The 15738-nt window shown below is 48.6% G+C and overlaps 1 protein-coding gene across 2 annotated transcripts in view; it reads right to left on the bottom strand.

Moving 5' to 3' along the window:
- The window catches only part of SLA2 (Src like adaptor 2), a 25187-nt gene extending 9449 nt beyond the window's left edge, over positions 1–15738 (bottom strand). The window contains exons 1-5 of one of the 2 annotated variants that reach the window (XM_019458576.2): positions 14678–15738; positions 11521–11654; positions 7144–7243; positions 6697–6783; positions 4531–4634 (exon numbers count right to left, since the gene is read on the bottom strand). In XM_019458576.2, the coding sequence (XP_019314121.1) occupies positions 4531–4634; positions 6697–6783; positions 7144–7243; positions 11521–11611 (382 nt within the window). In that variant the 5' untranslated portion in view covers positions 11612–11654; positions 14678–15738. Of the gene's footprint in view, positions 1–4530; positions 4635–6696; positions 6784–7143; positions 7244–11520; positions 11655–12308; positions 12425–14677 lie in introns of those variants that run through there. The other variant, XM_019458577.2, reaches the window with a different exon arrangement.

Here is a 15738-nt window from a genome sequence, read left to right as displayed (position 1 = left end):
CATTCACTTATTCAGTATACATTCTTTGAGCACTTACTGTATGCCGGCACTGCACTGGGCCCAGACATAGGTAATTAGATCTTTATACTCTGGGAAAGAAGTGCTGTTCTGCTAGCACATGTCACAGCTGGAATTTTCCTTTATGGCCCTCATTTCAAATATTTAGTTCTTGTGCTCTTAGACCACATACATTTTTTTTTTTTTCGTTTAAGAAGTTTATGGGGCACCTAGATGGCTCAGTCAGTTAAGCATCTGACTCTTGGTTTCAGCTCAGGTCATGATCTCATGGTTTCATGAGTTTGAGCCCCACATTGGGTTCCATGCTGACAGGGTGGAGCCTGCTTAGGATTGTCTGTCTTCTCCTCTCTCTGCCCCTTCCCTACTCATGCTGTCTCTGTCTCTCTCAAAATAAATAAATAAACCTAAAAAATAATAATAAGTTTACAGTAGCTACAGAAGTGGTCGGGGTGGGATGGCGCCTGAGTGGCTCAGTCAGTTAAGTGTCCAACTCTTGATTTCAGTTCAGGTCTTGATCTCAGGGTCATGAGTTCAAGCCCCGAATTGGGCTCCATGTCCAGCACAGAGCCTACTTAAAAAAAACAACAACTGGGTACAGGAGTTGAAGGGAGATCCACTGGGAAAAAGGCAAGAGAGGTACAATGTCCTGGATTCCGGAAAGCTCTAGCTTCATTAGCCAATGTCACATCTTGGCCTGCAGGGACCTCTGGGGTCAGGCACCATGTTTTCCCTGGTGTTCTGATTATGATACCAGGAGGTGGGGTGAGGTCCATAGTGGTATGAGGGATCAGATAGGAAGCCGTGGGGGGGAGGCGGACCTAGCAGGACCTCCTGAACTTCATCTGCTGAGGCCTCTGAGAGGCTAATAGCCTTGGGGATGCTGCACCTTGGACTTTCCACTGTCTGCAGCCTGAGGATAGGAACCATGATCTAGCAGTCCTGACTCAGAGGAGATGCTCAACAAGTGCTTCCCAGCTGACAGAATAGACAGAAGTGAGCCCCTCAGTGGCAGGAAGCATGTCTTGATCCTCAACCTCCCTCACAGTTCCCATCACAGAACAGACACACAGTAGGACAGCAGGAAGGTGAGGGGGTAGGGGGAAAATGCTGTTGGGGCTGACCCTGGTGCTGACCTCTGGAGCAGTCCTGTGACCTCCACAGAGTCATCAGTGCCCCTTCACATACCAAGGTTTGGGGCCTGACTTGGGCCCTGCCATGATTTCCCCCAGGTTTAGAACATAGATGTGCCAGAGAGACTCTGGGGAAGATGGAGAGGTCTCACCCTCCTCTGTCCAGACTCTGAGTAGTGTTCTTGGGAGCTCACAGGCCCTAGGCCTCCCTCCTTGTTCCACACACAAACTCAAATTCCCTTCCCAGAGGTATGTTTGGACCTTGACACAAAGAACAATCCTGATAACATTCACTCAATCAATAGTTAATTACTATTATATATGACAATATGCATTATGTAAATGTAAAAAACATCGTCCCTTACTACTTAATTCTGGTTTCCCTAGATTAGAACTGGGTTTTCAAACTTAAAAGAACATAAGAACCATTCAGAGAACTTGTGAAGGAAGAAGATTTCTGACCTCTGAGCCCTGTAAATAGAGTCAGAAGGGGCCCAAGAGTCTGTATTGTCAAGAAATTTCCCTGACAATTCCTGTACACTCATGTCTGAGAACCAATGTTCTGTGATGATACTCAGGCCTCATAGAGCTGCAGTGCCAAACTTTTTTTTTTTTTTTTTACTACAAACCATAGTATGAAATTTTACACTGTGACCCAGGACACACTTAAAATTACTTAAAACAAAACTAGGATGAAACAATATTTCTCCCAACCCCAGTGATACACCTTGAAGTTTTCTGCTTATATTTCACTTCAAACACTCACTGGTCCAGATCCACTAAATGAAAGGGTCTCAACCCTGGCTGCATATCAGAATCACCTGGCAGGACTTTTACATCTTCTAGGGCATAGGCCACACCCCTGACCCATTAAATCAGAAACCCTGGGGGTTGGGTGCAAGGCATCAGGAATTTATAAAGCAGATGATTCCAACTTGCAGCCAAGGTCTAGATCAGCATTTGTTTTTGTTTTTTTTTTTCTTTAAGATTTTTTTTGGCCGGTGGGGGGCGGGGGGTGCTCCTGGGTGGTAGGAGCAGTTTAGCCTCTGACTCTTGACTTTGGCTCAGGGCATGATTTTATGGTTCATGGTTTCAAGCCCCACATAGGTCCTCGTTGTCTGTGCCAGGCCTGCTTGGGATTCTCTCTCTCCCCCTTTTTCTCTGCCCCTTCCCTTAACTCGAGTGTGCACACACTCACACACTCTCTCTCTTTCTCTCTCAATGCCCACCATAGGGCTCAAACTCATGACCCTGAGAGATCAAGAGTCACATGCTCTACCGACTGAGCCAACCAGGTGCCCCTAAATCAATGGTTCTTAAAGTGTGGTCCCCAGAGCAGCAGCAACAGCATTACCTGCAAACTTGTTGGAAAGGCAAATTATCAGGTTCTGCCCTAGACCCACCAAACAAAAATCTGGGTGTTTGGCCAGTTCTTTGTTTTAAGTCCTCTAGGTGATTCTGATGGCCACTCAGATTTCAGACCCACTGCTCTAAAACCACTGAATTAAACTAATTTCTTGGCCCACAAAAGGGTTTCAATCTGCAGCTTGACAAACACTGCCCTAAAGGAAGCCTCAGATGACAGATTAGAAATTAGTACTGGGGAAACCATTGCCTTTTCTGCAGAACTGACAAAGCTCTTCCTTTTTTGATAATGAGAGCTGTATTCTGATCTACCTCCTTTTGGGATTGGCTATGGGAAAGCTCAGAGTCAAATCTAACCTTCATCTCAGTAATCATGTGGATGTTTATGGATCTTGAAAGATCGTTATGGATCCTTATCTGCTTTCTCCTTTATTTCCCAGCCAATTCCTCCTGCATATTTGCTTTCTTAGGAAAGGGGCAGTAAGTTCTGGTCACCATGTGGTTGTGGCTAAACCTGGCCAGAGAAGGGGTGGGGATGGGGCAGCTGAACATGGAACACTTCCTGTGGCTTCTCGAGATCACCGGGGCCTGGTTTGCAGCACCCTTGTCCCAGTTAGCCCCACTGCTGTGGTTTCCTGTTTGCAGCTGCTGCACTCAGGCCAGCCCCAGTCTCAGCCAGCCTTTGGGTGTGAGGGTGGGTTGCTGATGCTGCCTGGAAAGTATCAGAGGGGCTGGGGAGAAGTCAATCTAACGAGCTTCTGAAGGAAGGAGAAGGGAGGCAAAGATGTGCTGAAGGGGGCCTCAGGAAGGAGACTGGGAGCAAAGGACCCTGACAACCCATCATGGTTGGTTCAAATTAGGGCAAGCACAGGAGGCCTGTCCTCGCTCCCAAGTATCTCCTCCCTAGGCTTCCACTGCACTTGCAGTTTTGCCATTATTGTGACACATGGACCTTTCTTGGGAGTCTGAAGTGAGACGGACCTCAGCTGAGTTTGAATCCCAGCTTCACACTTAGTCATGTCTCTCCAGGCAGATCATTTCTCCTCTCTAAGCCTCACTTTCCTCATCTATAAAATGGGGACAGTGGAAATACAATCCCCCACAGGGTAGTTTGAAGGCATAAAAAGGTCTAACATAAACATCAGCACAGCCACTCTTTCAACATCCCTCTCTGCCCTCACTGTAAGGGTCTCAGGACAGCACCTCAGAGGGAGGCAGGGCATCAGAGACAGACTCTATCAACTTTGTGTATTGTTTGCAAAGGTCCTGAACCTGAAATGGGAGAAGTCCCATATGAATGTGCAATGTGACATGTCCCTACCCCTCTTTGGGCCTCTGTTTCCTCATCTTCCCCATCTATACGGCAGAAAGAAGAAGATCAAGAGCTGACTTCTTTTTATTTTTTTTAATGTTTATTTATTGTTGAGAGAGACAGACAGAAGGTGAGCAGGGACAGGGGAGGGACAGAGAGAGAGGGAGACACAGAACTCGAAGTGGGCTCCAGGTTCTGCACTACCAGCACAGAACCTGATGTGGGGCTCAAACTCACAAGCTGTGAGATCATGACCTGAGCCGAAGTCGGACACTTAACTGACTGAGCCACCCAGGAGCCCCAAGAGCTGACTTCCAATGAGTTTTCTAGTTCTGATTGATGGTGAACCAAAGTACAGAGACCTTGTGAACTTGACAACTTTTTGCCAAGAGATCAGAATTGTGTTGTGTTTTGGGGAGGAAGGAATCATTGCTGGTCAGGGCAGGGAAATCATGTGACTGTACTCTATTACAAGACCCAGTTGCCAAAGTGTAGGTTGAGCCCGGATCCCCACTGTGGACCATTCACACCCACTTTTATAAATGGGCTCTTGTGGCAGCAACCTGGTGTCAGTCAGCCAGACTGCCCAACTCCAAAGCCAGGTACCATATAGCCCTTCACATCCAGCCTTCTACTTCTATCCCCAAGTCACCTCACACTTGACTCTCAGCATTCAAAGGACAAGCCAGGACTGAGCTTACCCACCTCTCCTGGTTTGGCTCTCCCGGATGAGGAAGGCCCCTCCAGGGTTTCCAGGCAGCAACAGCAGTTCCTCAGCTTTCTCCCGGCTCAGGCCCTCATACAGCCACCTGGGGGAGGGACAGAGAGAAGTCACCCTGGAGTGGGGATGGGCCAAGACTCTACTCCACCCCTCCTCCATCTCTGGACCTCAGAGTTCCAACTGTACATGGTCTCCAAGGGCTCCCCAGCTTTGCCTTAGTCCTGGCTCCAGATGCCTCAGAGGATAACCTCATGGGGTCAGTCCCAGGTTTTTCTACCTGGAGACCTCATTTCCAAGTTGTTGGGGCTAGGGGCAGGTGAGGTGATCACTCTCTCCTATCACTGCCCAGCTCCTCCAGTACCCCTATGCTAGCCACTCACCTTTCCAAGCCTTTACCTTTCTAATAATTGCCTGTTTTATTTTGTTGTGTTTTTTTTTAATTTCTTTTTTAACGTTTATTTATTTTTGAGACAGAGAGAGACAGAGCATGAACGGGGGAGGGTCAGAGAGAGAGAGGGAGACACAGAATCTGACACAGGCTCCAGGCTCTGAGCTGTCAGCACAGAGCCCGACGCGGGGCTCGAACTCACGGACGTTGAGATCACGACCTGAGCCGAAGTCGGACACTTAACCGACTGAGCCACCCAGGCACCCCTTGTTTTTAATTTTAGTAAGTATTTTATTTGAATGTTTTAAAGTTTAACTTTGTATTCAAAAAGGCATGTGAGTGAACATGTATTCATTATCAGTGAAATCTAACTCCCACTGGAGCTTTATTGTGGGTAGAAATGCTGGAACTAGAATGTTCAAGACATTCTAAAATCTTGGGAAAAATCATGCAGCCTATCAATCATCATATGTGCCTCCCAAAGCACAGATCTTCATAACCTATTCCTCGGTGCCTCTTTCACTGCTGGATTGTTGATTACTCTGGTCCTCTGTTTTCCTTTCTCCTTTCACTTAATCTTTCACCTATATGTTCATGAAGGACTTAACCACAGTGGAAAGTTTGGTGGTCTTGCAGGAATTTTTTTTGGCTTACTAGTCCATCAGCCTTCTAATGTCCCCAGAGCCATGCCCTATGGTCCCTGGGAAAACCTACAGAAGCCAACTCAATGGAAATGGCTGCCTCCCTGTCATCGTGTGAAATTCCACAGTCAAAGCCAAAGTCAGAGTTGAGTCAATTCCAAGTAAATAAATCAGAGAAGCCATGACTTGCTTGGTGCCAGCAACAAACTTAGCCTAGTTTTATAGTAAATAAAACAAGCCATTCATGTGACTTACAAACACTGGAAAGTAGATGGAAAGGCAAGGGAAGGGGACTCTGGGAGGTGGTCAGTGTTTCCTTGGCTGAAACTTCAGTACCACACTGGAGATGCAAAATCTCTTGCCAGCAGGGCCAGGCTATTAGGAAAAACGTGGGCAAGACGGGTTTCACCTGGATGCCGACAACCTCTGTGTGAGTTTATTCTACAAGATGTCCACAGGTCTCAGGATCCCTGCACTACTCTCATCAGAGCCAGATAGCCCCATGAGCCTCAGAAAAGGAAGGCCATCCAGTGCCAGAGCTGTACTTTCTCTCAGAAGAGTGGCTGTCACACACAGTGTACTTGTGTGACTCCATGTTATGCAGGTAGATCCCACCAAAAGGCAGTTCACTTCCTTTCTCTCTCACGACACAGAATTTGCTCTGGAGTCAGTTTCTTTTGTCACTCACTCTGGGAGAGCAGTGGCCCACACTTTGTAAGAGACCCTGCATCCCCCATGTCCTGCCTTCCCTCGAGGCACCTCTTAGAAAGACAGGCTTGTTAAGTTGTGGGGCACCACCCCTCCATTTCCTTGCCTCAGGACATTTAGGACACATATTCAAGGCTACTCCCTTTCGGCATTCACCTTCACTGAACTCCTGGCCACCCTCCAAAGCCCAGAAGACATCTCTATGGGGCCTTTCTGAGCCCCCTCCTCCGGGCTCCCAAGTCTCACAGGCTGACCTGAGAGGGCTAGCTGTTCACTCTTCTTGAGGGCAGGGCCCAGGCCTGATTCTCCCCTCTCCCCAGTTTTGCTCAGCATAGGACTGGCCATAAAGGATATGCTTGTGGGAAGAGAAAGCAAGAAGTTCCCTTAAGTCAGGGCCTGGGGTGTGAACTCACCCATGGGAGATTTTGGCCACGTGGATGCTGGGGATGTTATATTCTGTGCCTGAAACTTCTGACACCACCGTCGACCAGTCTCCATCTCTGGAGAGAGAGAGGAGAGGGGAACTGTTCATTTAGGATTCATGAGGACCCACCAGGCTGGCTCCTGTGGCTGGCCACCTATCCCACCTGTGATTCCCAGGTTTCCTTGTACCACCCAGTGCTGGTACCTCCAGGGCAATAGATGGCAGGATTCAGGGCCCCCTGCAAGGCCCTGCCCACCTACTGTTTCTTCCTGCAGGTGTGTCAAGCTTCCTGAAATCATTAGGGCCATATGTGAGCTCAGCACCAAAGGCCATGCTATTTTCTTCTGGAGGGAAGGGCCCCTTTTCCCAATAGTGTATCTTCAGGTGTCAGGGAGAGAAAGCAGAGCACCCCATCCTTCCCCGCAGGAGGACTTACTCAGAGATGATGGTCAACGGCTCCCCCAGTCTCAGCGACAGCTCTGTGTGCTCGCCTACCGGGAAACTGCTCAGGGCCACAGCTGTGGCCCTGTTTCTCTCTGCATAGAGGGACAGAGATGGTCACCTTTTCGGCTAGTCCTCCCTCCACATGTGAAGTCTAGTGGAGTCCGGGCTTCCACAATCAACTCCCTCATGGGCACCCTGGGGATCATGCCTGCTGGGATTCCAAGAGGGTCACCCCGGAATCTGAAGCTTTTTCAGTGGGCCTCTGCAGAGCCCTAGGAGTGCCCAGACATCTTTTGGAGTCACCTCAGGGAATAGGTTAGTGTGTCAAGAGGAGTGGGGCCCCTGGCTATAATCCTCTTTTATATGGAGATCTTCAAGAAGATTTTTATAAAAGGATTCCCCTGCTCAGCAAACTTAAAAACTACAGCTCTAATCAGGTTATCAGCACAGATCTCTGAGCTCAGTTTCTACAAGTTCTAATGACATGGGCACTGGATGGACTAACTTTGAGGGGTGAAGTCCAGGGTGAGCATAGGAGGAGGAGGGCTCCTGGAGGAGCCAATGAAATCACAGATGTGGACAGGCTTTGTAACTCCACAATGCCATGCATGTGGGGAGCATGGCTCTCCCATGGTCTTTGTCCAAAATGACAGGTGTAGGTCTGTGCTGCCGAGAAAACTTGGGGTCCCAGGGGCCCACTATACCAGGCCTGGCCCAGAGTAAACACTCAGCAAGTGTATGTGGCTCAGTCAAGCATCCTGGCCACATGCCTGCCATCCCTTACTGAGTGGCTGCTGAGTGTCAGGATCTGACTGGGTGCTGCACGCATCACCTCAGCCCTCACAAGCCCCGGGGTAGTCCTCTCTGGTCAGCCCCACTGCTCAGCAAGACAACTGAGATGAGGTAGGGTACTGTGCCAGGAGTAGCTTCTATGGCATTCCCTGTCCCTCTTCCCATGGGGCACTGTTGGGTTGGGTGACCATTGTGGCTTACTCATGGGTCCAAGTTGGGGGGACTTGGCTGGACAGCTGTAGCACCTAACCAAGAAAGTCCAGACCCTCTGGGACACTGACATTCAGAGAGGAAGCCATGGAGCCAGAGGATGCTAAGCCTCCCCTTACCCCTGCCCCATCACACCAGGACTGGTCCCAAAGACCAGTGGTCATGAGGCCCAATGTTGAGGTTGGATGGTAGGTGGCAAGCAGCTCCCTCAGCACAGGATGTTCATCCTTCGTCCACCTCAGGGATCAGCCTGCCCATTCTAACTAGACCTCCTGATATCTGTCTGGGCCTTCTCATCCTGAAAACCCTGCCCTCCACAGGCTGCTGAGAGCCACTTCACCCACATCCAGTGTCCCTCCCTCTCCTTCCTCCTTATCCCAGTTCATCAGGGGTCTCTGAAACAAAGGGAAAAGAGAGACAGACTTGTTAGCACATCAGTGCATCAATCTATGAAAAGCAATCAAGGTCAGCAAGAAAAGTTTATCTGTCTCATAGATGCTCCTGAAGGATCCAAGGCCTCAGCAGGCTCTATGAAGCCTTCTAGACAGACGCCCCAGGAGATGGGGAAGGGAGAGCAGATGAACAGACAAGGACCCAGGGGATGGGTGGGGCAGACCCAGATTTGGACACTGTGTGATATAAGGGCCTATGCTCCAGGTGGACATGGGAAGAATGACACGGCATTCCCAGAAAGGGACCTGGTTCCTACATGTCCTCCCAGACACATGTGCCGATCCACATGGTGACCACAGAATGGAGCTCCTCAGAGCTGTCTATATAGCACAGGGCCTGGCCATCACATGGTGCAGGGAAATGCCTGATGCCTGAAAATGCCTGATGCCCAGATAAACAATGCAAGCAAGTCTTGTGGAGGGCATCCTTCAACAAGGATGGCCTGGAAGGACCCCTTTGCCTCCTGGAAGCCCTGGAATTACACCCCTACTTGTTACTGAGCTGCGTATGCTTGCTGTCCCACTCACTGACCATCCTCCTGGACAACTCGCCTTCATCCTTCACTCCCTGGATAAAATGTCCCTTCTTGGTGAAGTCTTTGTGATGAATCCCTCAGCACACACTTTCAGTAAGAACCCCTTAAAACACACTGTCACCAAAATATAACAACTGCAACTGACTATTGGTTTAGCTCCTGTCTCTGGGACTTGACTGTCTCTGAAGGCAGGGGCTGTGCCTATCTTGTCCATTCTATGTCCCTTGGCCCTGGCACAAGGCCTGGCATGTGGTAGAGCCTTGGTAGATTCTGAACAGATGCAAGACTGATGGACAAATGACTCATGGAAGGGGCTTCCCCAAATCTGTCCTCTTGCTGGGACCAGGGGTTGACCTACCAAGATAGAGGCCCACCCTTCCCCCTGGAGACCCTGTCAGAGAGAGGAACACAGTTCCCCTCAGGTCTCACAGGCCGGGAGAACCCCCAGAGCACCTGCCGGAGGTCAGCCCCCTCAGCAGCCTGGCCATGACTCAGAGCAGCACTGGGGCCGTGGCCTGTGGCTAGATTCAGAGGAAATGAGGGGGAGGTCTGTGTGGTTTCCAGGTCTCTTCCTGCTCAGTCTGGTGGGCCCCAGGCTCTTTGTGCAGACTGAGTGGCTACAAAGAGGCAGCTGCCTCCCCAACAGAACTACAGAGCCCAGGGCATTAATGCCTATGGGAGGCTGGCATTAGGAAGATGAGGATATCAGGGGCAGGGCTGAGGAGGGGAAAGAGGCCTCAGCTATTACAGGGGAATTTTCAGATTGGGGATAGCTTCTGCCCAGACATCCAGGTATTTGGCTCCGTAGTCTCCTAGTTCTGTTTAAGTGTGTGCCCATGTCAGTCCTCCTAAAAGTGCTGCTTGGTTTAGAGTAATTTGTTATCTGTGATGGTTAATTTTATGTGTCAATGTGGCTGGCCCACAGTACCCTGATATTTGGTCAAACACCAGTCTAGAAGTCTAGATGTTGCTGTGAAGATAACAATTTGTTTGTTTGTTTGTTTTGTTTGTTTGTTTAGAGAGAGCAAGAGAATGTTTCTGAGTCGGGGAGAGAGGCAGAGTGAGACAGAGAGAATCTTAAGCAGGTTCCATGCTCAGTACAGAGCCTGGAGTCCAATGTAGAGCTCAATCCCATGACTCTGGGATCATGACCTGAGCCAAAATCAAGAGTCAGATGCTTAACCAAATGATCCACCCAGGTGCCCTGAGATAACAATTTAAATCAGTGGACTTTGAATAAAGTAGATTACTCTCCATAATGTGGGTGGTCCTCATCCAGTCAGTTGAAGATCTTAAAACAAAAAGACTGAGGTTCTTAAAGCAAGAGGTTTTTCTGCCCCAGACTTGACTGCAATCTTAACTCTTCCCTGGGCCTCTAGCCTGTCAGTCTATCTGGGAGAATTCAGACTTGCCAGCCCCCACAATTGCATGAACCAATTTCTTAAAATAAATTCTGTGTCCACACACACACACCCACATACACAAACCCTATTGGTTCTGTTTCTCTGGAGAACCCTGATGAATACACCATCAAAACCCCAAATCAGGATGTGATTCGAGAAACTATTTGTGGGTTGTTTGGGGGAACAAGAAACAAACTGGGGCTATAGTTTTGATACCAAAATATTAGAATTTCTAGGATATTTTGATTGTCCTAAAAATGGGCATTTTCAGTCAGGACTATCTTAAAAATCATAGTTGTAGGTTCAGCGTATGCATTATATGTCCCAGTTTCTTCCAATTATCATGTCTTTAATTTTGTTCCAAATATTGTACAGGCTAAGAGGAGACACTTTGCAGCAATAATGTCCAATAGAACTTTCTGTGATGATGGAAGTGTTATAAAACTGTGGTGTCCAATAGGTAAACACTAGCTACATATGGCAACTGAGCACTTGAAATGTGGCTGATGTGACTGAGGAGCCACATATTCAATTTCATTTTAATTAATCTTACTTTGAATTTAAATAGCGGCAAATGGCTAGGGGCTATTATACCGGAAAGTACAGCTTTGGAGAGCTACAGAAGTGGAGCTGGTCTTAGATTTGGTCTTGGAATTAGCAGCTCAATTTCCTAATAAACTGGTTGAGGAGTAGGGAAGCCTTGGGAGACACCTAGGGGACTAATACGCCCTCTTGGTTAGCACCTGTTACTCACATTTTCTAGTTTATCTAGTTGTTTAATGTTCTGACTGCTGAAATGTAAGCTTCCCCAGAGCAGGGACACTGCCTGTACGGTTCACAAAGAAGGGCCTGGTATACAGCAGGCACTCACTGACACCTGAAGCCATGCTGGAGTGGCTGGTCAGGAAAGCCCACAGAGGCAGTGGTGTCTGGGGCTGTGCAACCTTACCGTGTGTGGGAAGGGCCCACAGCCTACCTGCTTGCGTGGGCACAGGGCCTGGGCCTTGGACAGAGGGGCTTGAGCTTGGGCTTGGCTGGGTTTTCCCTCTGCTGGGCTGTCCTCCCATCGTTCCTCAGCAGACCACTCAGAAGCACAGGGTCAAGGGAAATCTGAAAGAGATACTGTGATGGACACAGAGGCCCCGGATACCCAGACACCCTTTCCCTTCCCAGTTCAGCCCTGCTGGCAAAAGGGAATGATGCCCCTCCCAGCAGGACCAGACTCTAGCCCCTCCACCAGACTCAGGAGGCTCTCTGCAACTAGACCATTTTCTCTGGCAGGCCTACCTTTTCTACACTGCAGCCATACTCTACTCTTTTTTTTCTGGGCTTTTGCCTATGTGGCCCACTGGTTGGAATGTCCTTTTCCCTCTTGGGGCCTGTCTGGATCCCACCCTTCCCTGGCAAGATTTCCCTGAATCCCCCAGCCCTCAGCAATTATTCCTATGACAGGCCTACTCTGAACTATTTCCTGATGTGGGATCACATTCTGCCACTGGGTGGCAGGGCACAATGACAGGACCCATGGCTAGGGTTAGAGGTGGGCAAGGGTGGGGATCCAAGGAGGCTTGGGAACTCATGTCACAACAAGCTACGGTGACACTGAGCAGTTATTAGTGCTCAATGTCACTGTTTTGCACAGGGCAAAGTAAGATGACTAGGAGACTGCATGCCATAGCAATGACTTATAAGGCTTTGGAGGGATTGGCTGTTGAGCCACTTCCCTGCTTTTTGCCTCCATCTGAAAAATGGGGATAACAATACCCAACATCCGGGTCCAAGAGATAAGGCATGAGAAAAGCTTGGCCTGGGCCCACGTTTCGTTTATTGTGTCCTGAATGTCACTTCACCAGAGGTCACTCTCTCTGTCGACTCCCTGTTGTGCTCCTCCTCAAGTTGTTGTTTATTGTTGTTTTAAGATTTTATTTTTTAAGTAATCTCCACACCCAATGTGGGGCTCAAACTTACAATCCCGAGATCAAGAGTTGCATGCTCCACTGACTGAGGCAGCCAGGTGTCCCCTTCCCAAGTTTTAATTATTCATTTATTAGAGTGTTTACTTGTTTAATTTGCCATTATTCTATGGCTCAATGAGTACAAAGATCTCTTTTTGCCTATTTCCTCAACATTTCATGAGACATTTGGCCCATAAAAGGCACTCAACACACATTAGCTAAATGGACCAAAGTGATTATTAGCTCTCTGGACAAGTGTCTTATCCTTAGAATAATTTTTTTTAGTGTTTATTTTTGAGAGAGAGAGAGAGAGAGAGAGAGACAGTGCACAAGTGGAGGAGGGGCAGAGAGAGAGAAGAGACACAGAATCCTAAGCAGGCTCCAGGCTGTTAGCACAGAGCCCAACGCAAGGCTCAAACTCATGAACTGTGAGATCATGACCTGAGCCAAAGTCGGACACTTAACCGATTGAGTCACCCAGGCGTCCCTAGAATCATTTTAATTCCCAGGTTTCTAGGGTAATGCTAATTTTTTCAAAAACTTTATTAAAGTAATTCAGGGAGGTAGTTTCATTCTTTCAGATGGTTCCATCCTTTTCAGTAGAGACAAGGAATAATTATACCAGTTTGGTTCTCTGGAGGAGATCACAGAATGGCACAGTGACATAGCACTGGCCTTGCCTTTGAACCCTTCACCATGCCTGGTTAAGTATGGGTTTCTGTCATCATCATGGAGAGTTCAGTACTCATGAGGATGGAGCTTTTTAATAGAAAATAGGCCCATCTTCAGGAAATGGCTTCCAGCACCTACTTCCTGCTCAGACTTTGGGATCCTGAAGCTTTGAACATTCATGGGTTTGAACATTCTTGTTGCTCACCAGCCTTTCCTTTCCCCTTGGGTATCAGATACAAGCTCTATGCTTAACTGTGCAGACACAAGTCCAGAAAAATCTCAGAGAGAAATCTTTCCTGGGTAGCATGAGTGATTAATTCAGACCAACCAGGTTCCATTTGTGACCTTGGGCAAAGCACATAACCTCTGTCTCATCTTTGAATCAGGGATAGTACCAACTATAGTACCAACTAGGTTGTGGGGAGAAGTCGGGGAGCCTGGTATAGAGTGCTCAGTAAAGGTTAGTTTCCTTTTCCCTCCTTCAACAAGACAAAGTCACCATAGTCACCAACTTTACTAAACCCAGAGACTTCTTTCTGCAGCAAGTGGAGCTGGCGGATGGACCCAAGAGAGGTAGGAGAGCCACAGTGAGGCTGGAAGCTCCCCAGACCTCTGCCAGCTCCCTTCACCTGGCCTGGTCAGGGCCAGGGCACTTCCTCCGGGCAAATGAAGACCACGGGGTGTGCAGGCCTAGGAGGAGGAGATGTTGGCCAAAACTTTAGAGAGAATCTAATTATTAATTGCACAAGTCTTTGAAAAATTAACTATGTGCGAGGCACTTTCTAGGGGGCCCAGGCCAGTGGGTGGAAGGAAAACAGTAAAGGCTGCTGAGATCAGCACACTGCCTACAGTTGTTTTTTGATCTTCTCACTTGATCATTTGAGAGGTCGGCAGCTTTGAAACCCATTCACGTACAGTGATCAGGGTGATCAGGGCTCAGAGAGAACAACCTCATGTTCACTCTCATGTAGCTGGTTAGTGCAGAGCCTGGGTCTATAATCCACATCTTTGTTTTTGTGCTTCTGGAGATAATTTCTCAGCGGCAGAGGTTAAGAGTGATGAATTTGATTAAGCTAAAGGGAGACCTCTCTCTCTCTCAGCTGAGAAGTATCACCCTTTTGAGAGGAATTGTAGACTTTATAGCCTTCAAAGATTATAATCCAGACTCCTCTCATTCACTGACGTTGAAAGGCTGTAGCCAGAGGGGGGCCCAAAATCATACAGCAAATTGGTGACTGAGATGGGACCAGAAGAGACATGAAGACAAGCTGGAGGAAATAATGTAATGCTTTGGGGGCAGGGGAGGCCAAAGGCCTGGGTTCCTTTGGGGACCCTCAAAACCACCCCCTTACATCCTCAACAGAACCACTTCTTTTCCTGGAACTCCTTCCCCCACTGTAAAGCTCACTCCCAGCCTCTGGGGGGACCATCCTTCCTCATAGTCCTGAGACCATACTTACATACTTACAAACATACCAAGCTTACGTACCAAGCAAACATACTTACTGGTTTCCAGTCATCAAAGCTTGGGGCCAGGGCTCAGCTTAGATGCATGCTTTGGCTGGAGAGGATAGGGCTTTGGAGGGTCCTTCTGGACATCTTCCAAAGTCCTTAGTCCTAGGGCACCCAGAATCCTCTCAGCTTGGGAGTGTCTTCAGAGAGATGCTCTTGGTATCGTTGTGGGTAGCTCTGCATCTGCAGTGCTCAGCAATTTGTACACCTGGGATGAGAAAGGAGACTCATGCTCCTTAGAGACCCCCAACTGGGCAGCCCTCCCAAGCACAGCTAGGCCAGGGAAGAAGGCTCGAGGCTCTTTGAGCTCTATCATAGGGTCTTTGGGGCTCCCAGCTCACATCTGCAGGCTCTGTGGTTCTCACAACCACCCATTTCCTCTGACGGCATCACAGACCATCAAGGAGCCACCTTCCCCAAGTTTCTGTTTCTAAAGGAGAAGCAGCTGCCTTGTCATCCTAGAGGGAGAGGTTTTTCTCTGGCTTTGTGGCTTGGTCTTGCCTGAGGAACATGGAATGAGGTAAGTGAGGAGTTTCCCATGCTTACCTGACCATTATAATCACCTGAGTCTCTCGCTGGTATCAGATTCCTGGGATCCCCCATCTTCTGTGTCCAAGTCACCAGAGGAAAGCCAAGGAATCTGAATTTTATACACTCCCAAGAGATTCCCTTGACTGGCTTTGGGGGAAACACTGCCTTGGAGTGATGTGTCCTAATCTTTAATGTGTATAGGTATTCCTTGGGGATCTTGTTAAATATTTATTTTTGAGAGGGAGGGAGGGAGAGGGACAGAGAGGGAGGGAGAGAAGGAGAGAGAGGGAGCAGATACACTACTGGGGGAGGGGCAGAGAGAGAGGAAGATCATGACTTGAGCTGAACTCAGAAGTTTAACCGACTGAGCCACCCAGGCTCTCCTTTAGGGATCTTATTAAATAGCAGATTCTAGTTTGGTGGGTCTGGGGTGGGACCTAAGATTTTGTACTGCTAACAACTCCCAGGCAATACCCCACAATGCTGGTCCATGAACCACTTTGGGCAATAAGACCAAGACAGTG

This window comes from Panthera pardus, unplaced genomic scaffold (genome assembly GCF_024362965.1).
Source record: "Panthera pardus isolate Hobbes unplaced genomic scaffold, ASM2436296v1 HiC_scaffold_25, whole genome shotgun sequence".
Taxonomy (NCBI): domain Eukaryota; kingdom Metazoa; phylum Chordata; class Mammalia; order Carnivora; family Felidae; genus Panthera; species Panthera pardus.
Note: the sequence above shows the minus strand (reverse complement) of the source record. Positions and strands in the feature narration are given on the sequence as shown.